Source organism: Cavia porcellus, unplaced genomic scaffold (genome assembly GCF_034190915.1).
Source record: "Cavia porcellus strain 051 isolate PalLab524CR breed Dunkin Hartley unplaced genomic scaffold, mCavPor4.1 scaffold_14, whole genome shotgun sequence".
NCBI lineage: Eukaryota > Metazoa > Chordata > Mammalia > Rodentia > Caviidae > Cavia > Cavia porcellus.
The window spans coordinates 66434089-66461915 of record NW_026947497.1 but is presented as its reverse complement, the minus strand read 5'-3'; the positions used below and the strand labels follow the sequence as shown (position 1 = coordinate 66461915).

General features: G+C 56.4%; 1 protein-coding gene across 2 annotated transcripts; it reads right to left on the bottom strand.

Annotated features, from left to right (window-relative positions):
* Window positions 1-175: 175 nt before the first annotated feature.
* On the bottom strand, window positions 176-19152 carry Ephb3 (EPH receptor B3). Of its 2 annotated transcripts, none has more exons than XM_023560320.2 (16): window positions 18550-19152; window positions 10465-10529; window positions 8582-9257; window positions 6098-6253; window positions 5039-5389; window positions 4767-4891; window positions 4436-4595; window positions 4241-4349; window positions 3870-3922; window positions 2850-2972; window positions 2493-2740; window positions 1925-2140; window positions 1664-1834; window positions 1377-1570; window positions 1133-1288; window positions 176-1029 (listed from the first exon to the last, which is right to left on the bottom strand). In XM_023560320.2, the coding sequence occupies exons 1-16, from the start codon at window positions 18680-18682 to the stop codon at window positions 921-923; spliced, it is 3045 nt and encodes a 1014-aa protein (XP_023416088.2). In that variant the 5' UTR covers window positions 18683-19152; the 3' UTR covers window positions 176-920. The 2 variants fall into 2 exon arrangements, with proteins under 2 accessions (XP_023416088.2, XP_003477114.1); XM_003477066.5 differs by having other exon boundaries at window positions 1664-1813; window positions 18550-19151.
* Between the last annotated feature and the right edge of the window lie 8675 nt (window positions 19153-27827).

The window sequence follows — 27827 nt, the reverse complement described above, 5'->3', positions numbered from 1 at the left end:
TGACCCCCTTTTTCTCCTACAGGGACAACAGGTGTGAGAGGGCTCTGTCAAACCCAGATCTGGTCTCCCAGTGACACCAGGGAGTGGTGAAGGGTCAGCAGGCAGCCAGGGACAGTGAGCATGCAGGGGATCAGGAATCGTGCGTTAGGAGGAGAAACGAGAAAGGGCCAGAGAATCATCTTATTGCCTTTATTCCACTGCCGGCCCGGCTGTCCCCACTGCAGGGCACAGGGCCAAGCTTCTTTATACACTCACCCATGCTCTCTGTGCACACTCACACACACACACACATACTCACACCACATACGTCCCATCTCTGGCTCTGAGAGTCAGTCTCTGGGCGGTGGCAAAGGACTCCTGGTCAGCCTTCCCCCCGCCTGCCCTTCTATGACAGCACCAAGGGCAGGGATGGGGACAGGGCCCTCAGCCCCTAGAACAAGTCCCTGTGCAAACCGGAGGTGCCAACTGGCATAAGGAAGGGGTGTCACATTTCCCCATTCCCGGAGTCCCCTCCTCCAGTTCTCTGCCTACCTGGGGGGCCAGACCCCTGCCAGGGCTGGGCCCTGTGGAACCCAGGCTTGCCCAGCCACTCGGTCCTGCTGGGACCCCCAGCACTGCAAAGTAGCCAAATCTGAGGTTGTGGGGACCCTCCACTGGAGAGCAGGAAGGCCTGGGCCCCGAGGCATCTGGGGAGAGGTCACCACCCCCTCTCCTAATCCATCTTCAATATGAAGAGGTTTGGGGCACACTTCCTGGGGAGGCAGCACAGGCCTGGGGAAGTCCCAGCTCAGGCCCTCCCCAAACGTCCATCTTCTGGGCCATAGCCTACAGCCAGGCATCCAAAAGTCCAAAAGTCCAGCCGGCTAGTCCAAGTCCCTGTGAAGTCCTTGGGGGGTGCCCCCCCCCATAGGAGCGTGGTGTCAGACCTGCACGGGCAGTGTCTGGTTCATCTGCAGCCGCATATCTTGGATGCTGCTGAGGATCTTCTTCTGGTGGCCCGCCAGGGTGACCCCGATCCGCAGCAGGTCTCTGTGGGGGAAACAGGGGCAAGGTCAGTCCCTTCCTTCTTGCCTGCCACCCTGGGCCCAGCCCTCAGCCCTCTGTCCAGCCTCTCTAAATCATAGGCGCTTACTCTGCTGTCATCTGGGCCACCAGGTCAAATGACGCGAACCCGGCACTGACAAAGCTTTCCTTGTACCGTCCCATCTTGATGGCGTCCAGCCAGTCACCTACTGTCGTGAAAGTTGTATAATCGGGGACTGTGCGGTCCAGGAGGGGCTGTGACATGCTGTGGGCAAAAAGAGTGAGCTGGTGAGTCCCGTGCACAGTGGGTGTGAGGACAGGGCTACCGCCCCTGTGGGAAAACAGGTACTGACCCAGACTGGGCACTGGCGATGACCTTGAGGCTGGCGGCATTGCGGATGAGTTTGTCCAGGGTGTTGACAATTTGGGAGAACTTGGGTCTGAGGTTCCGGTCCCTCACCCAGCAGTCCAGCATGAGCTGATGCAGTGCAGTGGGACAGTCCATGGGTGGCGGCAGCCGATAATCCTGCTCCACAGCATTGATGACCTGGGCCGAGGGCAGAGAGACCCAACGTGAGCCAGCACCCTCCTCCCCAGCAAGCTCCCAACCACTGGACCACCCTGGCTGGGCCCCACTTACATCTTGGTTGCTCATGTCCCAGTAGGGCCGCTCTCCATAGCTCATGACCTCCCACATGACAATTCCATAGCTCCAGACATCACTGGCCGAGGTGAATTTCCGATAGGCTATGGCCTCCGGGGCAGTCCAGCGGATCGGGATCTTCCCGCCCTGGTAGCGGGGGCACACGCCCTTCACCCTGTGACTCAAGGCTGCTTCCCACCCCTGAACCCCTGCCCGGTGGGCCCCACCCCCAGTTTCCCTCCAAGCTGCTTTCTGTACCAGGGAGCTGGTGTAGGTGGGATCAGAGGGGTCATCCTCCAGGAATCGAGAGAGGCCAAAATCAGAGACTTTGCAGACCAGGTTGCTGTTAACCAGGATGTTGCGGGCAGCCAGGTCTCGGTGCACGTAGTTCATCTCAGACAGGTACTTCATGCCGGCGGCAATGCCCCGCAACATGCCCACTAGCTGGATGACCGTGAACTGCCCATCGTTGAGCTGGAGATAACAAGCAGGCTCAAGTGTGAGGCCTCCCAGCCTGCCCCCTCCAGGTCCTCAGACACTGTGGCTCCCGTGTCCCTACGAGGTGTCAAGTGTCTCACATCCCAGCATCTCTGCAGATCCTCATTCCCACTTCACAAGCACAGCAGCTAAGACTCGGGTTGAGCAACTTCCCCGGTGTCCCCCAGGTGGTAAGGACAGAGGCAGGATATGAACCGTGACAGCTCTAGCTCTGCAGGCCCAGCTATTTCCCATGGGTTATGAATGGCGTCTCTTGCTTATGGGAGGGGACAGTCAGCCTGACCTAGCTCAGTGGGGCAGGGAGAAGAGGCCAGGGGCTGGTTCTCACCCGCAGGAAGGAGTCCAGGGCACAGTTCTCCATGAACTCAGTGAGGATCATAACCGGCCGGCTCTTGGTGACCACACCCTCCAGCCGGATGATGTTGGGGTGGTCAAACTGCCCCATGATGGAGGCCTCGCTCAGGAAGTCCCGCCGCTGCCTCTCTGTGTAGCCCACCTTCAGTGTCTTGATGGCCACGAACACCTCCCGGCGGCCAGGCTGCTTAAGCCGACCCCGGCACACTTCCCCGAACTCCCCTGCACAACGCAGGGCGCAGGTCATAAGCTGTTTCTTGGGACTGTCCTCCCCCAACCCTGACCCGGCCCACTTCAGCTTCTTGTCCTCACTATGCCCCTGGGGACTCACCGGCTCCTATCACCTCCTCGATCTTGACGCAGGACACGTCAATCTCCTTGGCGAACTCCCGCACAGCCTCGTTTGGGTCCTCATAGGTGAAAGGGTCGATGTAAACCTTCATTCCTGGGGCAACTGAGGGAGAGTAGGTGATGAGAAAAGACACGTTTCCAGGCCAGGGATGAGCCTCAGGTTTGGGGACCCTGTTGCACCCCATCTCAGCAGGGGGTACACTCAGCAATCTCCTGAACAGCACCAGGGCCTTGCTGCACCCGGTCTCGGCAGGGAACATGCTCAGTGACCTCTCCAGCGTGCTCCCTGCCCAGGAGGATTCCTCTCCTCAGTCCTTTCTCCCTATCTCTCATCGCACTTAGCTTCCTCTCATTCGCACCCTGACCTTGTCCAGGCCTTCAACACTCTTAGACTATTGCATAGTCTCTCTCCTCACTGCCTCTGGTCTTTTCCCACCAAGCTACCGCGAAACAATACACCCATTGTCTTCCCTGCAGCTTCCCAATTACCTACAGTGGAGTCAAGTCCAAACCCTGCCTGCTTCTGAGACCCTCCAAGGGCTGGCGCACTCCCGGCCTGGCTTCCCAGCAGCTGTCAAACCCATCTTCTCACTGCCCCCACAGCTGGCCACCCTCCCCGCCCCACCCACTTCCTGAAGACTCCTCCAGCCAGGAATGCTGCCCCTGTGTCTGAGCTCTATCATCCTGCCACCTCCTCCCAGAAGCCTTCCTCTTTGAACTTTCCCTGCCCTGCTCCACAGGAACACCCAGCTTAACACTTAATTGTTGTCTAATTGTTTCCTCTGTGTGTGCATCTTGCCTTCCCATAGGATTTGACTGCCTTTGGGGCAGGGGTCACACGTCATGGACTGGGGCCTGGGGTACCTGCAGTGAGGCAGGAGTCTGGCTGGGAGCAGGAGGAGGCATCTAGGAATGTTTACAAAGACTCAAGTCACAGGCCAGGTGGGGAATGGGGCCTGGCTGGGGAGCCAGGGAGCCGGGACAGGGACAGGACACTCACTGTATTGCTGTAGCTTCTCCGTGTACTCGGAATCCGAGCTGTGCCGCTGCTTCCTGGAGAGGAAGAGGGAAGCAGGCCTGAGACAAGGCCTACAGCTCCCTTCATCTGGGCACCTTGGGCTCACAGATGGGCAGTCTATACACAGGGGAGGGCCCTGGCCTGGCGCCCCAGGGCTGCGGGTCACAGCCGCCTCTGGGTGTCTGGGCTGGGGCTCACGGAACAACAGGAGGAAGAAGTCGGGGGGACTGTGCTCTCCCACAAGGAATCTGGGCCCAGGAGGACTGTGGCTCCCCAAGGAGGGAGAAGGCGATCTGCCTGGGCAGCAGGAGCGCTCTAGGGGCCAAAGGGAGCAGCTGCGGGCTTGGGAGTACCTGAGGCAAACGACAGCAATGACTACGACGGCCACCACGAAGATGAGCCCCGCCGTGGCAGAGCCTACAATGAGGGGAAGTTGTTCCTGGAGCTGCTGGGCACTGGAGCCTGCAGATCAAGGAGGGGCCCGTGAGCGGAGGGACAGAGAGGACGGCCAGGCAGCAGGGACAGGCACAGGGAGCGGGCGCACGTACCTCTCTCACTGGTGGTCTCAAACTCAGCTGGGTGACTGTACTGGCCATAGCCGGCCACCGTGCGAGCTCGGACCTGGACCACGTAGCGGGCATCGGGCCGCAGCCCATCCAGCTGCACGGAGTTCTTCTGGCTGGTCACAGTGGAGGCGATGCCCTCATTCTGCAATGCCAGCAGGAAGGAAGCACCCTCAGGTCTGTCCTCAGGATAACTGGCCTCATTCTCCCCCAGGCTCAGCCCACGGTGCCCTCACATGGGAGTCTGTACTCCCAAGGGTCCCCTGCGCTATCTGGGGGTCACCACAAGGCCCTTGCTGCCCACTGAGACTCTGACCTTCTCGAAGTATTTCATCTCGTAGTCCAGGATGACTCCATTAGGCCACTCTGGGGGCGCCCAGGAGAGGGTCAGGCTGCTCCCCGAGCTGCTGTGCAGACGCAGTGTCGGCACTTCTGATGGCGCTGGGGAAGAGCAGGAGCGGGGGTGGTGGGTCACCATGGTCTTCCCCGCCCCCCTGCATCTTTCCCAAAGACCCAGCTCTCACGGGAGCCCAGATACCCCTGAGCAGGTCCCAGGTAACTTTTGCCCAAGCTGACCAGGGCCCTCACCAGCCTGGTTGGTGGTGATGTTCACAGCTGCATAGCGTGGTGGCAGGGGGCTCTTGCCCGAAACTCCATTGACCGCCTGCACCTCAAAAGTGTAGCGAGTGTGGGCCAGCAGGTGGCTGATGTGGACCCGGCGCTCTGTCAGGCCCAGCTGCCGAGGCACAAACTCCACGTTGTCATCGCAGCGCGAGCAGGTGGAGGGGCCCCCAGCCCCTGGGCCCCCGTGACACTTCTTGCAGATGACGTTATATAGGAGGTCATCGCGGCCACCGAGATCCCGGGGCTCGCTCCACTCGAGGACCAGGGAGGTCTCGTTCACATTGGAGATCACACCCCGAGGTGGAGACGGCACCGCTGTGAGGAGGCAGAAAAATATGCTTTTGCCCAGAGTGCCTGAACACTTGTCCTGCTTCCACTTTAATAAGCTGAACAGCCTCTCTCCACTCCTCTCCAGGAAGACCCCTGGTCATCTTAAGGACTCAACATGCAACATCACCTCCAGCCAGAAGCCTTCCTTGATTCCTCCTCTCTTCATCCCTTGCACGCCCCACCATCCTGCGGCAGGCTTCTGGCCTCACACTTCGCATACTGTACGATCATGATCTGTTTTCACACCCGTTTCTCCCACACGGTTGTGAGTTCCTTCACCACTGTGCCTATCTCACTCTTCTCCACATTCCCTGCCCCAGCACAATTCTGGTTCCCCAAAGGCTGGAGCAGGAAGAAAGCGGGACAGCAGGTGGTGCCCGAGGTGGTGAACCCCTGGCCCCCATAGTGACAGAGCAGCAGCTCCATTCTGAGGAGGGAGCAGGGGACTAGCAGGCCCCAAGCCAGTCCCCAGTGCCAGCTTAACAGCTCAAAAGGACTTGCCATTCATCGGTTGAAGGGATGAGGCAGCTGGTGTGGGCTGTGATGCCCTAGCTGTGCTGTCGTGAGCACATCATTAAACCCCCTACACCAACCCTGAGAGCCAGGTTCCCTATCTGCAAGCTGGGGTTATTTGCAGCGACTGCTCAGGCCCTCCCAGGCTGGGCCTGGTAGGGACAGCCAGCAGGCACTCACTGGTACAGGCACTGTCCGCGGTATCCGAGTCGGCGCGGTAGAAGTTATTGTGGCATGTGCAGATGCTGGCAGCTGGCGAAGTGGTGCGGCTGTTGGGGGGACAGGGGAGGCAGGGCCCCTCTCCCTGCTTTGCCTTGTAGCTCCCAGGTGGACAGGCTGCGGGGGAGAAGAGGGTGGGCAGGTGCTCACTTCGGAGTCTCCACAGCTCCGTGAGAACCTGGCTCTGCCCCAGCCTGGGTCTGGGCCCTCCACCTCCGAGACTGTGGGGGCAATGCCAGGATTGCCCAACTCTACTGCAGCTACAAAAAGCCCATTCCTTTGCCCCGTGGAAATCCCACGTCAGCGGATTCCTCCCACCCTGCCCCCCACCCCACCCCAGGGCCTCTTGGATGAAGACGTCAGCCCCATTGCCTGGACAGCCCAGGCTTGTTGAGACAGGGCCAAGAGAGAGCAGGAAGAAGAGGGGAAAGGAGGAGACCACTGCTAGGCTTCGGCACCCTGTATTTGGCTGATCTCTTTGCCACTCCCACACCCCTTTCATGGAAGCCCTGGGAAACTCACTCCCAAGGACCGTCAAGGCCACCCTGCCACTGCCAAGAGGCAGGGACCCCTCAGCCAAAGCTTCCAGGCCAGCTTCTGCCCCAGCCACCAGGGGCCGGAGCAGTTAGCAGCTCCATTCTACCCAGGGCAGGGTTGGGTATGATGGGAATGAGAGGAGGGAGGAAAGCAGGTAACAAGGTGAGGGTCAGCTGGAGTCCAGAGGCCTCAAGGTCTCTACACAGGGGCCTGTCCCAAAGTGAGCCACAGCCCAGTGCCTGAGCACCCCTTCTGCCATCTACACTGGACCCCTAAATGCTAGTTCTACAGACTCATCCAAGGTGGCTATATAATTTATTATTCAAATTGGAATATTCTAGAATGAACGGGAGCCTTAGGAATGTTAGGATAATAGGTCCAACCCAAGACTACCGGGGCACACTGAAATGTATCACAGGTCTACCCTTCAGAGGTGACCTTCAGAGGGGTCACCCAGACCACACAATGCCCAGGGCTGTGCCCTTCTCTGGGGTTGCATCTCCCCTCACAAAGGTGATATTCCATCCTAGCTCTTTGAGCTGGTGGGGGAGGTGGCAGAGGCCAGGCCAGCCTGGTTGCTATGGGAACTGGTGTGCATTTCCTGCTAGGGACCTGCAGAGTGTTAGCCCCTCTTCAGGCTGTCAGGCTCATCACCCCCACCCCTTTCTGCACTTGGGAAGAGGAAGTCTCAGGCAGGTTCCCATAGAGTAGAGAAGGGCTGGCTAAGGCAACCCCAGGCTCAGACTTCACAGCTGGGGCTTAATGGGAGACCCAGGCCCCTCACACCAAGGGCTGGGATTAGAGCCATCTCCCACTTTCTGAGCTACCCTGCAAGCCCCAGGGAGAAGACAGGCAGAAGGACTGAAAGACAACACCCCATGTCCCTTGTCCCATGCTGACAGCCTCAGACTGGGCTTTCCTTAGTGCAAGCTACCACATTCCCTAGGTACACAACTCAGTTTCCTCAGTGGCAAAACAGGGAGATGACAAGAATCTACCTTAAGGTTGTAGCGAGCTCAAATGAGAGAGCCCTGGCAAAACCCTGCCGCTGCCTCCATATAAAATAAGGATCCAGGCCAGGGATTTAGCTCAGCAGCATAAGTGCCTGCCTGGCAAGCTTGAGGTCATGAGCTCAGTCCCCAGTGCCACAATAAATAAATAAATAAGTACAATAAGGATCTAACAATCTCCATTCTGTCCCTGCACCCTAGCCCAGCGGCTGCCCCTCTCCATGGCACCTGTGCTACCACACCAACCACTTTCCCAAGGCCACAGCATGCTCACTTCACCTCACTGAGGCCCTAAGAAGCACTCACTACCACTGCCCCAGGCTCAATCAAGGCTCAAAGAGTTAAGCACTTTGCCCAAGTCACACAGGTAGTAGGGACTGTGCCCCTCCTAACTTCTGTGCCACACACCTGCCTCTCAAGGAACAGATATCCCAAGGCAAAGGGCCAAGCACAAGGTGCCCCTCTCTCAGCACTGGCGCCCATCTAGAATGTCCAGGGTAAAGTGTACTCTGGGAGCAGCGAAGCTGCCAGGTGCCTGCCTCCAGTGTCTTTGCCCAGGTACTCTATTATTAAGGATTCTCCGGGTCTCTCTTATTTTTCAGTCTTTCCCTCTCTCTCTTCTCTCTCTTTCCCCCATACTAAGGATTGAATCCAGGCCTCCTGCATGCTACGCAAACGCTCTACCACTAAACTATTCTTTTAGCACCTTTGCATCTCTCCACATGTCCCTTCCCTCCTCCCTCCTTGCATCACATTCTGTGCACTTCACAGTCCTCCCTCCCCTACTCCATCCACACCTGAGGCCAGACCTCCTAGTCAGATAGGAAGCCCAGCTCACAAGCGGTAGGCAGCCCTAGCCAGGCCCTCCTGGCCACCTCCCCATGCCGGCCCCACTCACGGTGGCACTGGGACTCCTCGACAGCTGGCTCGTGGCCAGTGGCACAGGTGCAGGCGCCCACGGGCACCATCCACTCGCCGTCACCATTGCAGTACAGCTTGAGCGGCACTGACAGCTCCACGGCGTTGGCGACGCAGGTGCCAGGAGCAATGACCAGCGAGGTGGTCTCTGCCCCGGTGAGGGTCTCGGGGAAGAGCGCGAAGCCTGCAGTGGTGGACGCACACTTCTTGTAGAAGGCACGCACGGAGATGAGCGACATGCAGGCGCCCTGGTCCTGGAAGGCCAAGTAGAATCCAGCCTTGGAAAGCGGCCCGAAGCTGCGCACCTTGGTGTTGACCCGGCCGGCGGCATCGAGCCGGGAGAAGCTCTCATCGGGCGCGATGGTGTCCACTTTTATGTAGGGGTTCTCCATCCAGAAGGGGGAGGAGGCCGAGGCCACGTCACTGTCCGCCTCGTAGTAGAAGAGGTTGAAGGTCTCCTTGCAGGAGCCGGGGATGTTGGGGATGCTGTTGCAGTCCCGCACCGTGAACTTGAGCTCCACGTAGACCCGCTGCACATCCCGCCGCCAGATGAAGCCTGTGCGAAGCCAGTTGTTCTGGCTGGACTCAAGCACGTTACACACCTGATAGGTGCGGATGGGGTTCATGGCCTCGTCGTAGCCACTCACCTCCTCCCACTGCGGGAGCAAACGAAAAACACAGCGTGAGCACACCAGGCTCACCACCCACTCAGCCCTGCTGCTCCGCACAGAGAAGCTGCTTCTGGGGGAAGCGGCCGAGCATGCGGCCTCTATGGGTTTAAACCCATCCCATGTGGGTTCTGATCCCTGCTTTCTGCTTGAGGGGTGTCTACGGCTAAACCACTTAGCCACCCTGTGCCTCAGTCTCCCCAGTGTGTGACACGGGGAGAGGGAAGATGTATAATGAATAGATGACTTTAAGTGGGTAACACACTGAGAAGGGGCTGGGAACTTTGGTAAGTACGATATGAACACCATGGTTACTATCTTTGGGTCTCTCTTCTACCATTTGTAAAATGGAGCTGAGTGGGAGTAAGCAAGGCTGGGACAAATTAAACTCAGTCTAGCTGGCATGGTGCCTCATGCCTGTAATCCCAGCACTTGGGAGGCTGAAGCAGGAGGATTGCTGTAAGTTTGAGGCCAGCCTGGGCTACAAAGTGAGTTCAAGGCCAGCCTGTGTAGCAAAACCCTGTCTCAAAAAGACAAAAAAAAAAAAAAAAAAAAAAAAAACAACTCTAACACCCAGAATGGACTCGTAATAATTCCTGACATAGAAAAAACATTTCATGAACACCAGTTGTCACCATTACCATGCTACCAGTTTTTTCCAAGAACTGCAAGAAGAAATGTGGCAGTTGTCCCATTTTGGAGACAAGGAAGCCAAAGCTCCCCAGAGAGATTCACCCACGTCACACTGCACCTGGTGACTGCTGGCAGGGCCAGGGCAAGACTTCTGATAGACAAGCACTCTACCATTGAGCTGCACCCCCAGTCTAGGGCTATGGGAACTTAATCAAGAAACAGAGGTCCAGAAAAGTAAACAAGAACCCAAGCTTTCCTGTTCCTAGGCCAGCACTCTTTCCAGGGACCCAAGAAGGACATTCACAGAATGAACTTCCAGGAGGGGGGGAGATGAAGACAAGCTGAAGAGTAGACCAAAGATGGCATACGCTGGAGAGGAGCAGGGAGGAATGAGGGACACCAGCCTCCACAGCGAGGGACCAGCAGGCCAAGAACCTGACACTCGGAGGACTAGGATGTCACACACAGGTTGTGGGCCTGACAGGAGAGGGCAAGGCAGCCCCTCTCCAGCCCTGTGAGGGAGGGGCGGGTGGCCAAGAGCACCGACAGTGGGGAGACTCACCCCACTCTCTGGATGAGATGTCCACGCCAACTCAGATGTCACCCACTTTGTATCCATGAGGGTCTCTGCGGGGAACAACAGAAGAAAAAATTCAGGCCTAATCTCAAGATGGCAGGAGAGAAGTCACCTAGGAAAGGCAGGCACAGGGGAGACCAATTCCCCTCAAGTCCCCAAGGTGCCTCCAGCCCCTTGAGGAGATCTGCAGTTGCCCCCAGAGCTGCCACAGGCCCAGAGATGGCAGGTCTGCAGGCTGGGGGGTGAGTGTCTGCGGCTGAGGCTGACACCAGGCCTGGGTTAATGAGGCAGGAGCAGAGGCCAGTTCACACACCTACAGGCCCCGCTAATCTCCACACAAAGGGGCCAGCAGAGCCTTTATCCCGGAACAAAGGGCTGTGTGCTTCAGGCCCTGAGCCCTGGCCTCCCCTGACTCCATTCAGCCCCAAACACTGTCCAGGGGAAGGGGAGGGCATTGACAGGACAGAGCCAACTCCCACCCAGCCTCCCACGCAGCCACCTGCAGGGGACAGGGCAGGAATGCCTTGGGGATGGGGTGGGAACAACCAAGGCCCAAATCAGCTCCTAGCCCAACTCTTCTGTAGTCCGAGGCAGAAGGTACTGCTCATGCATGGCTTTTATCGAGAATGGACACTCAGATAAAGCAAGTGTACAGCTTATAGTAAAACTGCTAGGACTTGCTGGGGGAGGTCAGAAGATAGCTGGAATTCAGGACTGGCTGATTGTAACTAACCCTGGGTGCTCACTGCAAGGAGAGACAAGAGAAAGCCTGGAAAACTGTGAGTCCCAACAAACTGCTTCCTCCTCCTAGAAGCCTTTCTTGAACCTTCCTCGGTACAGCAAGGCCAGTGGCCTGAGCACACACTGAGCCTGTGTTCTGAGCTGTGGTTTCTTGTCAGTCTTAGTGGGCCCATCAATATTTGACCTCACCTCACTTCCACAGGAACCTGGTTCTGCGCTCTGGAAGGGAAAACACTCTGAAAGACTGTGTGACCCCAAGGTCAGACTTAGGAGGAGAAAGGGAGAGAAAAGATGCCAGCTCCTCTCCTATACCCTGGGAAATGAGGTAGCCAGGCTACCCAGGACTTCTAGAGGCCTCCACATCCACAAGGGTAGCTGAGGATAAAACCCCAGACTTTGGGCCTTGTAGGACCCAGCAGATGGATGGGACAACTGCAGCCCCAGCTCCCATGTGAGGCACAGGGGCACAGCAGGCAGCCACAGTTCACTGCAGGGAAAGTGGCTCCTTCCTCCTGCTGCAGCTGGTCCCTGGAGGACCTTGCTGATCCCTGGAGGACCTGGTTGCAGGTTGAACTGCCCCAGCCTGATGGGCCCCTCTGACAGAAAGACAGACAGACACAAACATTTGGCAGGGCTTCCTAGAGGGAAGAGGAGATGGGCAGAAGCTGGGTCCCGGAGACAGGGAGGCGGAGCAGGGGCCTGGCTCCGCAGCAGGGTGGGCTGCCAGGCGGGAAAGATGTGCACAGAGGCTGGCTGGGACCAGACAGCCTGGATGGCCAGCAGCTGACTACAAAGACAGCGCAATGGAGAGCAAGGAGACAGAGGTGCAGAGGGAGGTGGCCAAGTGGCCTCTTCCCCAGCCGGCAGCCTAAGTATTCCTGTCCCTGGGAGCATCGGGGCAAGCTCACCCCTCCCCACCCGGCCAGCCAGTGCGCCCGCTTGTCTGCCCGCTGCCCACCGCCCTGCTGCCAAGCAGGCAAGGGCTCCCACCGCTCCCTCGCCTGCCTCCCTCCTCCCTCTCCCTCACTTCCTTCTGCTCAGCCCGTGCCAAACCCATCTGGAACTGTTTAAACCCAAATATTCAGCTCCCTCCCCCTCCTCCAGCCAGATTCCTCTACAGTTTAAAACAAGCCCTGCGCTGGCTGGGGGAGGAGGGAGGGGCAAGGGAGGCGGGCACAGGGGAGGGAGAGGGAGGGGACCGGCTCTTGGCCATCGAACAGCCTTGGCCATCGCTCAATCTCGGCACATTTTTCCCATTAATGAGGAGAGGACTTGGATTTCTAGTCCTGTGTGCCTGAGGAAGGGCTCCGGTCACCCAGGTATGGAGGGGGGCTGCTCGCTGGTTCCCCACTTCTCTGAGGAGGGAGAGGCCTGCTCCTCCAGCCTGCCCAAGCTCAGGATGGGAGGCAAGAACCGCCATAGACCCTGGGGTGCCTGTGCCCCAGCCTCAGAAGGACACGAGTGGAGCACCACAGAACTCATCTGTTGGTGGCGCCGGGAGGGAGGGTAGGACCTTTTCTCTGCTGTGTGTGTGGCATGTGCATGTGTGTGTGGCTGTGCACACGGCTGGGCTGAGCAGGGGCTAAGGACAAAAGAAGAAGTGAACAACCTCCAAACCTCCTGGCAGCTCTGCCTCTGCACCCCAGTCGGCCCTGTGCCACCAGCGGCTGAAGAGGAGGAGAGAGGAGTCCATCCCCAAACCTGGGGCTCAAAACTTGCCCCTCAAAGTCACCAGGGCACTGGGAACTCGGAATGGCAGGAGCAGACCTTCCAGCTTGTCACAGGCTGTGGCGGGCAGCCACGTGGCAGCAGCTATGTGGCCCTCACCTGTGCACACGCACAGTCACACACTCAGCACCCAGCACTCAGCCAGGTTTGCTCCCCACTGAGAAACTAAAGAGGGACAAGTCAACACACACGGTGGACAAAACACACAAACCCAGAGCCACCCGGCAAACATGCACACGGCGTCACACACAGCCAGTCTGTCTTTTCCAGACACACAGATGCGTCCGGTACAAACGGATTAGTCTTCCTGTGACACTCACATATAGTGATCCTTTCTTACACATGGATTCGGCTGGCCTCCAGCAGACCCATTCTTGCAACCTTCCTAGGGGCGCATGCACCCAGCCCAACTGCATGTCCTCCTTACACGCCCAATTGCACACACTACTGCCAGCCACAAGGCATGCAGCCCTGAGTGTAAAGTGTGAACACGAAAGCCAGCTTCACTGTGCAGACTTGGTGATGTGCCCTTACACAGCAGAGGAAACTACAACCAGACGCCCAGTGGCGCTGGCACAGGCCACAGCCCCCGGAAGCAACTTGGGGACACCCTGTAAGTATCAATGCTATAAGCATGTTCTTTCTCCAGGACCCTGCAAAGCAGGGAAGAAGGGCTGGGACAGGGCAGTAATTCTCATCCTGCCTTCAACTCTAAGGTACGTTTGCGCTGTATGCAGACTACTCCTGCGCAGTGGAGGTCAGGGGCAGCCTTGGCCTCCCGCCCTGGGAAGGAGTGAGCTCCACTCTGCTTCCTGTTGTCCTGGCTCAGGCAGGAGCTGTCAGTCAGGTCTAGAGGCTGGGGGTGGGGCAGGGACCTGAAGATGATTCTGGGTGTGGCCGGGTGCGGCCTTCCCAGGTGTAACCTCTGCCCAAACAGCACAACTTATGGCACTGTCTCCAGGGCTCCCTAGGCCTTGGGGAAGGGGCACCCCTGTGAAGAGGTTTAGGTCCAGGAGCTTTGGGGGATGCTCTCACACACACACAGCTTGAGGTTCTGGCACTGGAAGGACACTGTGGGCACCCACGCCTGTCTCATTGGGACACCTTGGTGCATGGGCACCAGCTGAGAGCCTACCACCCCCCTGACGAAGGGCCAGGGCCCAAGGCACCAAGAGACCCCTGGAACAGGAGCACCATCAAGACGAAGGAAATGAACAAACAAGAACATCACAGACAAGCAAGACAGCTCCAGCCTACACTCCAGGTTGGGGACTTTGGGGTGGCAGGAAAGTCATGTTCCAGGTTGGCCCAGCAGAGCTCCTGGGGCAGAAGGACTGGGAGGGCAGGGACAGAGCCTGGGCATGAAGAAGCACGCTGGACCCTTGTCTGTGCCACCCATTCTGCCTCCAACATGGAGCCCCCACCTCAGGCACCCAGCACACAGTTCTGGCCCCTGGTTTTCCACCACCCTCCCACTGCTCCCCACATGACAGTGTGGGTACATGCACAGGCCAGGCTGCACACTCAGGACAGACAGACAGCCAGGAGAAAGGGGAAAGCCTGCCATAGGATGAGGAGCTAACTCATCCACTGCCACTCACCTCCCCCTTCCCTGCTGTGGCCCTTTGGTCCCCACCTGGGGGGGGGCGGGGAGGGAAGTATCTCAGAACAGGGAACGTGTTTTGTTTTTCATTCTTCCGCTCAGATGGTAGGGATTTATAATGAAATAAACCTGAGAGGAAGGAGAATGGGGAAGCAGCCCAGGGCAGGGAGCCCAAATGCCTCAGTGCTCATCCATGCCCCCACCCCAGAACCAGCCTTGCCAGCAGCCAGAGACTGGTGGAATGGGTGGCTGGGCTGGGCTCAAGGCCTAGCCCAAGGCCTAGCCCGCTCCCTGGCATGCTGGCCTACAGCAGTAGGGCTGGCAGTGGAAGGCCGTGGAGGGCTGGCCCCAGGTTAGCCCTGGGGCTTGTGGGGGGGGTGGCACTCCCACCCCATCAGGTGCCCAGCTGTGTACAGCTACACTCTCCCCCCCCAGCTGCCCAATCCCGACAAACCAGTTTGACTCAGCACAACAGGCAGGGCTACAATTTTCAAACTATGCAGGCCTGGTGATTCAGCCTCTTCGAGCTGTCTAATTAGTGGAGGGCTGGTGTCCGAGGCCTTGCCCACGGCAGCCTCAGCTCGAGCTCGAAGGCTATGCAGGCACAGCAGTGGCAGCAGTGGCAATGGCAGCAGCAGCAGCCCTGGCTAAAGGGAGGGCAGTGACAAGCAAGCTGGTCCCATACCCCCAAACTTGCTGCTGTCCCTCGGCATAGCTCTGAAGCTCCAGTTCTTGACAGACAGGAATGCGGCCGCAGCGCCAGGGGTAACTAATAAGTGAGCACACCACAAAAATCCCGGGCCGCTGTCCCCTCAGCTCCTGCATCCCCGGTGGTCACTCTGCTGCCTATGAAGGAGAGGGACTCACACATTGCCTTCTCCCTCAGGGACAGGTTCTCTCTCCTGCTAAGGTGACTCCTCAGCCAGTGTGGCTTGGCTGGGGAGGGAGCCTGGGCCTCATCTCTCTCACAATCGGTAACTGTTTCTCTCTTCACAAAAGGGTGGCTTCCCAGCGGGGGACCTAACCATTCTGTGTAAGGGCCCTGTGGCTCAGATCCCACCCCTCATCCCAGGCACCATCCTGGTCCTATGCACCCTACCAGCCCCCACTCACTCACCCAGCCGTGATCCCAAAGGAGAAAATGATCTTGGCTTGGGGAGACTCAGGAACATTACACAAAAGGTCAGTAGTTAACAGGTGGCCTCATTTCCCTGTCTCTGTGGGTAAATCTCAGGGCAATTACTAGGTGGGTGGGGTGATTTTTCAACTTGAGAGGGCAAGCAAAGACCCAGGCTGCATCCACATGGAAAACTGATGAGACCTTTGGATGCAGAGTCTAGGTGAACCCCAAGCATGCGGGAAGGGTGAGGACCAGGTGGCAGACAGCAGCTAACTCGTGGTCCATAAGATGGTCACTCACAGCTCAGGGAGCCTGGGACTAAATATATGAACCCAGCCAAAAGGTCAAGGGCAAGGGGCTAGGGATTTAGCTCAGCAGCATACGCACCTGTGTTGCAAGCTCAAGGTTGTGAGTTCGATCCCCAGTACCAAAAAAAAAAAAAGGTCAAGGGCAAACCAAACCTGACCCAGCCAAATAGATGGATGGAGGAAGGCCAGATGCCCCACCTGTAAAGCTGCTAGGGGATGGGGCTGAAGAGGGCCTCTGTGCTGAGAGACCCAGAGAGCCCTGACCTGTGGACACAGCCAGCCCACACTTCAAGCCCCAGAAGAAGACAGGGGCACAACCAGGGGCCCATAGAGCCAGGCTTCCTTCCATCCCTCCTCTTCTTGGGAGCTCTGCCTTCCATCCCTCCAGACCAAACTTCCTTCTCTCAATCCTTCCTCTACCCTTCCAAAGGGACAGAACTTCCCACACCCCCCTAAGGGTAATAACAGTAATAGTAATAATAGCAAGCTAATCCTTGAATAATGATCACCATATGCCAAGCACTTTACACGTATTGTATAGTAAGATTCAATCCTCAGAGTGACCTGGTTGAGATGGGTACCATTCCCATCCCACAGCGGAGGAACTGGCGGACAGGTGGGTGTGTGGCTGGTTTGCTACGCTTTCCTTGGGTTCTCCCACACCAGCTGAGGACCACACTCTGGGGTGTGCAAATATCAAGGCATTGGGGGAAGCCACACTCACAGGCACTGCGGCTTCCTCGGGGATCTGGCCTGCAGCCCGGGCCTGGCCCTGGCACCCAGGTCACACTGAGGGCACAGAGGGCAGGGAGCAAATGGTCCTAGTGCCCCCTCTTGCTGCGCTGCTACAGATGATCATGACTTTGTCTCTTGGTCACCACCATATCCTGGCTAGGCCCTGCCTCAAGGGGTCTGGGAGATTGTAAAGGACCAAAAGGAGAAAGAGAGGAAAGAGGCTAGGAGGGAAGGGTGAGTCCCTGTAGGTAGCCGTTGGTCACCTGACCCAGACCACACACCTTCTCACTCCACACCAGCATCCACCACAACCCATACCAGGGGATGTAGACGTGACACGCACAGGTGACACACAGGGCCGTGTGCATATGCGTGTGTCTGTGTGCACATGTGGCGGTGTCGCCTCTCCTGGGCCAAGGCAGCCTGGGCCAAGGCAGACGCAGACCTGGGAACAGGTTCTCTGGCTCACAGCCTCCAGGCAATCAACAACAAAGCCCCACACTGGCTTCTCACGCCTGTGATCCTATCACACACATGTGGGTGAGTGTGTTCAAGTGTGGGCGCGACCTCGTAGGGCTGTCTGAATTTGCGTGTGTTCAGCGGTGCAAACTAATCTCTCAGCACCGTGTACTCAAAGACAAAAGGGGGTGGGAGATCACAGGACCCTTTCCCTGGTGAAAAGAGACAGATGCTTCCTCTCTGAATGCCTTAAAGATTTTTTTCTTCCAGCCTTCAAGTTTACCAACTGTGAACATAGGGACAAACCAAGTTACACGCAATTCATGGTTTTGTTCCTAAACTAAGAAAGTGACTACATCAGTGAAAGATGCCAAACCTAAGTACCACTGACCATGTTCCAGTTTCTCCCAAATCTCTGCCGTGTGCTTCCCTCTACATTCAGGAAGGCTTGGCCCCACTCATTTAATGACCACGTTCACTGGCAAATGGGGTGTGTATGTGTGTGTGTGTGTGCGCGCACACGCGCCTCTATTGTTTGTGACCCGTGTTGGTGCCTCCGTCCTCACCAGGCTGGTGTCAAGTGGCAGGCGTGTGACCTCTCCTGCCAGGGTCAGCCACCCAAGTACAATCACTTAGAAGTTAGAGCTAACCCCTCCACAGTCATCTTGGCAGGCTTACACAGCCGTGGAGAAGCCGGGCCATTTTTCCACCAGCTAGAGTAGCTAGCGCCCTGGGCTCCAGCGCTACCTAGGGCAAACCACCCTGCTTCAGAGGTTGAAATGAAAGCTGAACACCCGAGGGTCCCGATGAAAGTGGGGCCTCAGAAAAGGGTGCCAACCCACTCACACAGCACCTCGTGTGTGGCTGGCGATCGGCACACCAGAAACAATAACAGGCCCCCGCCTCCCAATCCTTGCAACCACCCCCTGACAAAGCGGGGTGCTGCCACTCACACTCACAGTTAACTCCAACGGGTTCCTAACTAGTGCCTCCCCAACCCCCAATCTGGGGAGTCCAGCCTCGTCCCCCAAACACCTCAGCCCGCAACCCCTTGCCTTTTCTGTGGGGTCACCCATACTCCCTTGCCTCTGGGGGATGGGGTGCCTAAGGCCCCATTTCTCTGCCTGGAATGGGGGACTGCTCCCAAGAACGATCTCAGCGCAGCTGTGCCTTTGGGGAGGATGTTCCTCCCGAGTCCAGCCGTCGCGATCCTCTAAGCTTCGGAGTCTCCCAGGCCCGTGAGGCGGCTGCGGGGGCGCCCCCCGCACCCTATCATCGCAGGCACTAAGCCTCCACGACGTGCGCCCTGTGCGCGCGGACCCCTCTCCGGCCCCCGCGTCCCCGGCCCTTTGCTCCGAGGCCCCCGACGCCCTCACCTTCCAGCGCCCAGCAGCCGGCAGGCAGCAGCAGGGGCAGCAGCAGCACGGGCAGCAGCAGCGGCGCGAGCCCCGGCGGCGGCGGCGGTGGTGGTGGCGGTAGCGGTGGCGGCGGCGGACGGGCTCGGGCCATGGCCGGGGCAGCTCCGGAAGCCGAGCCGAGCCGCGCCCGGCCGGGCCGTACCGGCTGGGCTACGGGTACCCGAGGGAGGGTCCGTTCGGCAGACACCGGGAAGGCTAGCGTACGGTCCCAGGAGATCCTGGGGGTGGGGGTGTGATTCGCGCGGACGGCTTCGGGACCGAGGCGGCGCCCCGAGCCCGAGGATCCTGGGGGATGCGGACAGGTCGGTTCCGCGGGAATCTGGACGAACCGGTCCAGGAGCGTCCGGAGCTCTGGGTGGCTCGATGTCGAGGACTTCGGGAAGCGGGAGGGCGCAGGTAGTCCTGGTTCGGGGTGCACAGTAATCCAGCGGCCCGTCGTGGTACTGACTGGGCTCCGGGGCTCCGATTTCGCGCTCAGTTCGGGGTCGGAGCAGGGATCTTGCAGCGCCGCTCACGTACTCTTTTCTGCTGTCCCCAGCGCTGGCGCTGCCGCTCTGGGCGAAGGGGGCGGGACCGCCCGCCTGCCTGTCAACGCCGCGGTCCCGCCCCCAGAGGCCAGCCGCCCACTCACAGACCGCCTGGCCAGCTGGTTCGGCTTCCAGAGCGCTCAGCTGGAGTTCGGTTGGCGGCACCTCTGCCAGGTCCACCCCCTGGGGGCGTGGGCGGGGCCAAAGAAAAGATGAATTAGATTGGGCGGGGCCATGTTGTCCATCAAAAGGAGAGCCCAGCCTCCTACCGCCCATAGGCTATTAGTAACCAATTTGAGTCCGGAATGGTGCCAACCAGATAGCACAAGTCAAAGGCGCCCCCCTGTGGCCTGCATGGACCCTAAGACACCCCCTTGTGGCTGTTTTTTCTCATACCCAGACCCCAAGCTCCATGTAGGCGTTAGTAGGGGCGTGCCCATCGCAGAGATCCAGTGGCCCGGACCTTCTTGATCTTCCATTCATTTATTTATTCATTCATCCGTGCCTGTGCTCCTTCATCCAATAAATTCTTTTGCGTCCCCACAGTGTGTCAAAGACTCCAGTCACTGCCGGCGCTGTAAGACAGAGGTGTGTTTTATAGGAGCCAGCTGAGTGTCGAAGGCAGGTGTTAAGTCACCACAGTAGAGTGTAATAAGCATCTCTGTGGAGGAAGAATAGTTTCTCAGAGCACAAGGGGGGGGGGCACCGCTAATGTCCAGCGCCTGAGAAAATGACATTTAAGTGAAAATAAGAAAGATGAGTAAGCGAAGGACGCGTATGGGAAAGGGAATGGTCCCAGGCACTTTGTGTAAAGATCTAGAGGCAAGAGAAACTGGGATTCACCGGAGGTCTCAAGGAGCCCCTTGAGTTACCCTTCCCCATTGCATTTGGGACCTAGAATCTCTGGCAGTTCAGAGTAGCTTGGATGTAGCTGGACAGAGAGAGGCTGAAAAGAGGCGGGAGACCAGGAGATCTTTTCAGGACTCAGGGTAAAGCCTTCCAGAGAGCTAGGCAGATAGCAGGCGCACTATGGAACTAGCACGGCTGTTGGAGGGGGGTTAATGGCCAGATATCAGGAAGGGGAGATGGTGCCTTGGACTGGGGACAGAGAAGGCAGGTTGGAGACGTATTTAGGACACAGTTTGCTGGAAATTGTGATTGGGCGGTGGAGCTTTCAGCAGCACCTCCTGGAAAACATCAAAGAGAACACCACGTTTCTGGTTTGCGCAAATGGACTTCCGCCCCATTCATCCCACTCGCTCCACAAACATTTACAAAGTGCAATAAACATTGAGACAATGGCTAGGGCTTTTTCAGAGCTAAGTGATAATAGCCTCGTTTTACAGATGCAACTGACAACTAGAAGAGCTTGGTAGTTTGCCCCAAGTCACACAGCTAAAAATAAGCAAGGGGGTGGGATTTGAACCCAGGTCTGTGTTGGTTATACACACTCATTCTACTTCACCAGAGACCTAAGGAGCCCCTTGAGTTACCCTTCCCCATGTTGCATTTGGGACCTAGAATCTCTGGGGTGTAGAGTTCAGGAGTCTACATTTTTTCCCTGCAGTACCGGAGACTGAATCTAGGGCCATCACACTGAGCTACCTCTTCATCCCTCACTCTTTTTCAAATTTTGAGACAGATGTAACTAATTCAAAAGTTGCCCAGGCTGGGTTTGAACTTACGATTCTCTTGGCTCAGCTTCCCAGAGTGCTGGGATTACCATGCCAGACTAGGATTCTGCGTTTTGTTTTGTTTTGTTGATTCTGCATTTTTAGCAGATTTTTTTCTCTCGTATCCTAAATTCCAGAGTCACTATCATCCCCTCCATTGTTTCTTGAAGCCTCCCCCAACCACTCTTAAATTTCTGAGTCAGGAGAGTAAGAGTCAGACTGTAGGTGGCCTCAGAAGCAAGAGGGGCACACTTAGTCCTCTGACTACGGAATGCCTGAAGACGTCAGTCCTGAAAACTCTAGAAAGGTGGAAGAGGTCATGCATCCAGTGCTCAAGGACACTGCTCTGAAAGAGGTCAGTCTTTTTGGACAGAGACAGAGGCATTTGTGGGTGAGTGGGGCTGGAGTAGGGGAGTGACACAGTTCTTTGATTCCACCTCCATGCCCTAGGCATTTCTGCCTCCCAGACCTGTTCTCAAACCCTAAAGCTTCCAGAAACACCACTTAAGGCTCTAACTCAGGAAGAGATCTTAGAGATCATCTTATCCAACTCCTAATTATAAAGCTGGAGAGCCTGAGGCTGGAGAGGGGCCTGCTAGGCCTGGAGGGCCCCCTGCACTGGAGCACTGGCTAGGGTAAGCAGGGTGACATTTCAGCAGGTGGCCTGGCAGCTGCACACACGTCTCAACCAAAGCCTGCTCCTTGTAAGGCAGATCTGTGAGGCCGGCACTCCTATTTGCTCAGCCTCTGTGCCAGGCTGGGCCTCGCCCTGGACAAACAGAGCCAACCAGGCGGCAAGCACCAAGCTCCTTTGTTCTTGGTCCTGATAGCAGAGGCAGTGGCGCTAGCAGGTAACGGAGGGCCTGTCCTCACTGGATGTGGGCACCATGGTTCCCACGGGAATCCCTCCGGATCAAGAAAAGCCCAGTGGGCCCAGTGCTACCCAGTCATCCTGGTGCAAGAAGGTGACCAGTTGGCACAGGGAGGATGTGGGAGGGAAACAAACACAGGGAGGATGTTCAGAGGGTCAGGGCCTGAAGCCAGACTAGGTAAGGGGCTGGGATCCTTCTCCTTCTTTGGGGGAGGTTCTCAGAAGGTCTTAACGCTCTTATCTTTTCTGGCTGAGGAGATCCCAAAGAACCCGAGGAGAAGGCTCTGACCTTAGATTTTGCAATGAAAGGGAAGCATTCAAGCTAAGGTCCAGGCATCTCTCTCTGATCCCATCATCCTTTGCCCAGCTGAGTCTAGGAGAAAGCTTGATACAAAAGCAAGAGCTTGGGTTTTGACATTAGAGGGATCTGAGTCCAAATCAAGCTGAGCTATTCATCAGCTGTGGGATTTATAAGAGGCTGACCTTTCTGAGCCCAAGTAGCCACATGAAAGAAAATGGACCAATAATCACACCTCCCTGGAGGGGTGATTGTGATGCTCCAGCTGCCAGGGAGGGTGATGGGCTGAAGCACTGCAGGGCCTTCATAAACAGTGCCTGGGATAATTAATGCCCAGTCCCCAGATTCACCCCACAAGCACCATCAGTCCTGGAACAACTAAAGGAATGTGTGTGAACTGAATTAGGACTTCATACTCCTGTCACTGCAACCAACTGTAGATTCTTCTAAAAAGACAATGAAGCATCCGGCCCTGATCTGTGGGTTGGTATAGTGGGTGGAAGAGAGCTCCAGGGGCAGAAAGGGATGGTGGGATTGGTTTGACGAGTGCTTTTTGGTTTTCTGAAAAGGTAGGAGGTGATCCCTGAAGGCGTCCTGGTGAGAGGTGATGTTGATGTGGCTGGGGTCATCACCCCAAGGTCGGGGAAAAGGGTGGACAATGCCCTCATTTATACTTTTTTTTTGGTTTTTTTTCCTTTTTTTTTTTATCGGTACCGAGGATCGAACTCACGACTGCCTGCTTGCAAGGCAGGCGCTTATGCCGCTGAGCTAAATCCCCAGCCCCAATGCCCTCATTTATAGAGGTGAGAAAGGCTTTTGAAGGAAGAGCCGATTTAGATGTAGGTGGTTACATGACGAGGTCGGACTGAGGGTCTTGATGTGAGACTCCGGAGTTTAAGAGTCCTGTCCAGCATCCAGGGGGACACACTGGGTCGAGAGCTGCTCCCTCGTTGCTCCTCCTCCTCTCATCCTGTGCCTTGCCTCCCCTATAACTCGGGTCTCTCTGGCCCTCAGAGGCCCTGCCTTCGGCTTCTGTTGTTGCTGAACCCTTTCTCTGGATGCTCTTCACAAGAATGTCTCCTTTTCAGTATTTAGGTCACCTCCTTGCCAGCCTTGATCTCCTCCCCGCTCCCCACACCATGACTGTTTATGCCATTGCACTATCCTACTTTGCTGATGCTTCTCAGCACCAGTTGAGGCCATGTAACCTAGTCGTTTGCAGGTATTCTGTCTCCCCTTCTAGAATGTAAACTTCCTAAGGTCAAGAACTCATCTTATTTACTGCTGAATTTTCAGAATAAGGCCCTATGTGAAGTAGCCCCTACGAACCAATCAATAGGCGTGGCAGATATGCAGCATATGCAGCTACTTCCTATGCCCATGCCTCTGGCAGACATTGCTAATCAATCATGGACTCTTCCCTCCACAAGATGCTCCAGTCTTCGCTGACCTTTCAGAACTGGTACATGAAATTAAATCTACCTGCCATGCCTGTAATGATAAAGCTTTCTGAAAGTTCAGCTCCTATTCTCTCTCTCTCTCTCTCTCTCTCTCTCTCCTTCCCTCTCCCCTTCCCCCCCCCTCACCCCCTCTTACTGGGGATTGAACCCAGAACCTTGTGCATCCTAGCCAAGTGCTCTACCACTAAGCTACTTCTCTAATTTTTTTTTTTTTTAATTTTGAGACAGCATCTCCCTAAGTTGCCCAGGCTGGCCTCAAACTTGTGATACTCGGTGCTTTGGCCTCCTGAGTAGCTGGGATTACAGGTAAACATCACCTCACCTGGGAAAGAAGCCTCATCTTTCTCTCGAATCACAACCACCCGTGGAGTTTCCCATTTCTCTGCTTTAACACCAGACACCAGACAGATTTTTCTATCTGGTCCCTAAGCCCTCATTTGCAGATGAGGGACCTGAGCTCAGAGAAAGTCAATGGAGCCAAAAACCAACAAAGACCATTTGTCTATGTTCAACACTAATTTCCAAGCAGCCATCTCTCCCCAGCCCTGCACACCGCACCTCCTCACACTGATGGGGAGCCAGCTACAGCTTCCTTGTAGCCAGACACCTTCCCAAGCCCCAGGAGCTGAGTAGCCTGGCTTCCCTCCTAGCCCCTGGGCGGTTGGCAGGAGAAAGGGTTCCTGGTTCTTCTCCCCACTTCTGAGCTACCCATTCAAAGGAGGTAAGGAAGGTGCAAGCCTCTTCCTCCACAGCTGCTTTCACAAATTACCTTGGGCAGTTTGGGTCAAATGAGGCTCCTAGCGGTTCCAAAGCTAATTAGTGCCCTGTCGGCCTTTGTCTACTCCGGATTCTCTTCTCCTCTGAGCACCCCCCCCCCCCTCCTTGAAGCTGCTCTGCAGCGAGTATCCTAACAAGAGCTCAGGTTTTGGCTTCCTCTGAGGAAGGGTGGAGGAGGAAATGGATGAGTATCGACTAAACCCCTCCGTGATCTTTCTCTGAGGTGCTTTAAACACCTCCCAGCAAGGGGAAGCTTTAGAGCCTTTGAGCCTGCCTGCGCAGCACTCTCGGGTTCAGTCTGTCTCTTCTGGTGCGGTAGCCGGCTTCTTTTTCTAGTAGCTATTTGAGGAAACAGGAATGTTTGCAGGAACAGAGAGCCGGTTCCCTGCTCAGGAGGACAGGGAAGACCCAGAGGGATCCAAAGGTGCTAATTAAGGACTGGTGCCCATAGCCATGTGGGAAAAGGTAAGAAACAGACAAGACTTGGGCTTTCATGTTTAATTAGGAAGGAGGGAATACCAGGGGCTGAGGGGAAGTTTTAGGAAGATAGATGTTAGCTTGATGTGTAACAGTTCAGCTCATTTACTGAATGCTTAGCATGTGTTAAGGAAGGGACTGCAACAACCCAGCAGACATGGCCCGTGTCCCCAAGGAGCTCACAGTCACAGGGAAGCGGGGGACTGTCAAGCACCACATGCAAACCCGGGGAACCACAAGAACACAGGTGAAGACGGAACATCCAACCTGACTAGCAAAGACAGCTCCAGCGGGGGGGCCCTGGAGAGCTCACTCAAGCAACAGACACTGTGCTGAGGCCAGCAGAGGACCGCAAAGGGGACAGGTCTCTGCCTTGCCAATGTGCTGGAATTGAGGGAAGGACACCCATCCCTAGAGATTCTGGTCTGGGCAGGGACTGGGGACTGGTGTAGTTAAAGCACCATAGATGGATCCAACACTGGGGGACAGAGGGGGACAGAAGGGAGAACCACCAGATAATAAAATGCATGGGCAATCCAGGAGGAGTCACTGGGGCTGGTAGTGAGTGGCCACCTGGGAGAAGGTTTTGTCCACTGTGCTAAGGAGGGAGACAGGAAGTCCTGATGAGTTGTAAGGCCTCGAGCAGAGACACAAGTTCTGCTTGCTAAAGAAATGTGTTGTAGGAGAAGCTTAGCCTATATTTCCACTGCTCCCTTCCCCCTACTGCTGATATAGAAGGAGCCCTAGAGAGGTTCACTTGGAACCACCAGAATCAACGGGACCTGTAAGGTCTCCTGGCCCGATGTGTTGCTGAAGGAACCACCCCCTACGCTGGGGCTCCCCTTTCCTCTAAAGAGCTGCAGGTCTCTGCCAGGCCTGCCTGTGTCTGTGGCCAGCACAGATTGCATGGGGCACAGTCATTAAGTGCCTGGCCCCTTCTCTCTTGTCCCCAGCATGTGCCCAGATACTGATCTGGCTGCTTTCAGGCTCGCTAGAAATAGCACAGAACTTGGACCTGCCCTGCACACCGGCCCGAATCGTAAGGAGGGGGCCGTCGCTTCTCCCGGCTTTCTGAAACAAGGCCTGACCACCTTTCCCTTCTCAGATGCAGCTTGTCAGGCTTGCAGAGGCCCGTTGGGCTCCTCACTGCCAGCGGGAATGTACAGCAAGCCAGGAAGGCTCCGGGGATAGAAGGGTGGAGCCGTGACCCACCTCTCACTAACAAGGGCTTTTGCTCTCTGATCTCTGTCTTCCCCTTTATAAAAACAGTGACACCAGCCTCAGGGGTCAGTCGGGTGGGACTAAAGGAGAGAAACCTGTAGAAGCCCAGTGGAGTACCTAAGCACACAGTAGGTCTTTCATAAGTGGTAGCTCCATGTACTGATATCAGTGAATATTAATTATTATTACTATGGTTGTGCTGGGTACTCAGGAATTACAGATTTTGAGTTTCAGGGTTTCCCTTTGTGAAATAAGAAAACATCCCTGCCACAGACCTTGTGGAGTAAGGTGGAGACCAGCACTCAGGCAGGGCAGTGGGAGGGTCTTCCCATCAGGGCCATTCGTGGGCCAGGAAACACCTGAGTGTCTAACAGGCTGTCAGACCTTCCAACTCCTGCTCACCCAGACCTTTCACCTCCTGCTGAGGTTTGCCCGGCTGCTTGATCCACACAGGAGCCTCTTTAAAGTCCATGGGGTGAAATCTAGGAACTGACAAACAAAGCCGTCACCTGACATCGTACCAAGAGCAAAGTCCTGGGTTTGCACCAAATCGAACTCAGGCAGCATCCTCTCAGGGACAGATCCCCGATACAGGCAGAGGGAAAGGCAGCCGTTAGGACTGTTCTGTGCATTTCCTCTCTGCTTCTTCAAGCGGAGATTTGGTTCACTTCCGTTTCCCTACCTTGCTGCCTCTTTCCTGCATTGGCCCAGCAGGAGTTAAATGAGATAAAGGTTCTAGTGCGTGAGATCTAACCCGAAGACCCAGCACTAGCCACACCTTAGCCTCCAGTCATCCCTATTTCCATGAAGCTCCAAGGGCCATGATAGTACGCAAGAAGCCAAGTGCCCCTTCCTATCAGCTTCAGGAAGTATGTGAACCTTCCCAGGACAGGCTGCTTGGAGCCAGAGAGGCGCCTGCTTCAGCCTCACAGCCCAGACTTGGGCCTTCACAAAGCCATGGGCCCAAGTAAGGAGCCCTGCCAAGTGCCCTGGCACTCCGTGAAGAGACAGAAGATGTCAGCCACAAGACCAGGCCTAGGGTGTCCTATTGACCCAGTGACACTAGTAAAGAAGGGTCACCGTAATGTGGGTGGCTTTATTACCCTATGACTCTGTCCCCGTCAGTTCCCTGGAAACTGGCCAAGAAATCAGCAGCTCTGGAGAAGACCGGGCAAAGGAGGAGCCAGGAGGGAAGATTCTGCATCTTCTACAGAGATAAGCAAGGGGTGTGGCCCCTGCCATCGTGGGGCTTCCGGCCCAGTAAGGAAAGCAGTGACCAAGTTATCAGAAGAGTGGACACTGTGCCAGGAAAATGTGGCAGCTCATAAAGGCCTGCCAGAAGCGCAGGCAGGGCTGTGTGGAGGACATGTGCTGGACCCCGACACGTCCTGAGTGACCCATTCGCACAAGGCAGGGTGGGAAAGAGGAGCCAGAAGCATATGACACCCAGTAACCAGTGAGATGTCCCTGGGAGGTCTTCCCTTGACGTTGTTAAGACCAGGAAGGCCCTAAGTGCCGTGACCCTCAGGATCAGTCCTCAGGCTTGTGTCGGTCTCCTGGTTCCCCTGGGGACAGCTATGCTCCCTGCCCTGTCCCACCCCAGATCTTGTATAAACACTGGCTCTTAGGCATCTCCATCCAGGTTTCCTCTGGGTAGCCCCAGTCCAGCCTGTCCAAAGTGACACTCTGCCCACTGGTACCCCACTCCCTCCTCCTCCATCTTGCATGTCATGTCAGTGATGGACTGTCCGCCCAGCCACCAGGCACCCCAAACAGCTATCTGTGGCAAGCCCTTCCTCTTTTGTGCAGCATGTTTATTTCCAGCCATGATAGACGTGTTTAACTCTGCAACATTTCTTTTCCTGCTGCCTTGGCATCTACCGTCCATCTAGTTGCCTGTCTTCCGGTCACCTTAGTGACGGGACCTGCCTT

Coding starts and splice junctions, on each gene's coding strand:
- Ephb3 (XM_023560320.2), bottom strand. CDS start 18,682: ATGGCCCGAGCCCGTCCGCCGCCGCCACCGCTACCGCCACCACCACCG. Junction 5,390..6,097: donor CGCGGACAGTGCCTGTACCA/GTGAGTGCCTGC, acceptor GCCTCCTCACAG/CGGTGCCGTCTCCACCTCGG. Junction 4,596..4,766: donor AGATGAAATACTTCGAGAAG/GTCAGAGTCTCA, acceptor CTGGCATTGCAG/AATGAGGGCATCGCCTCCAC.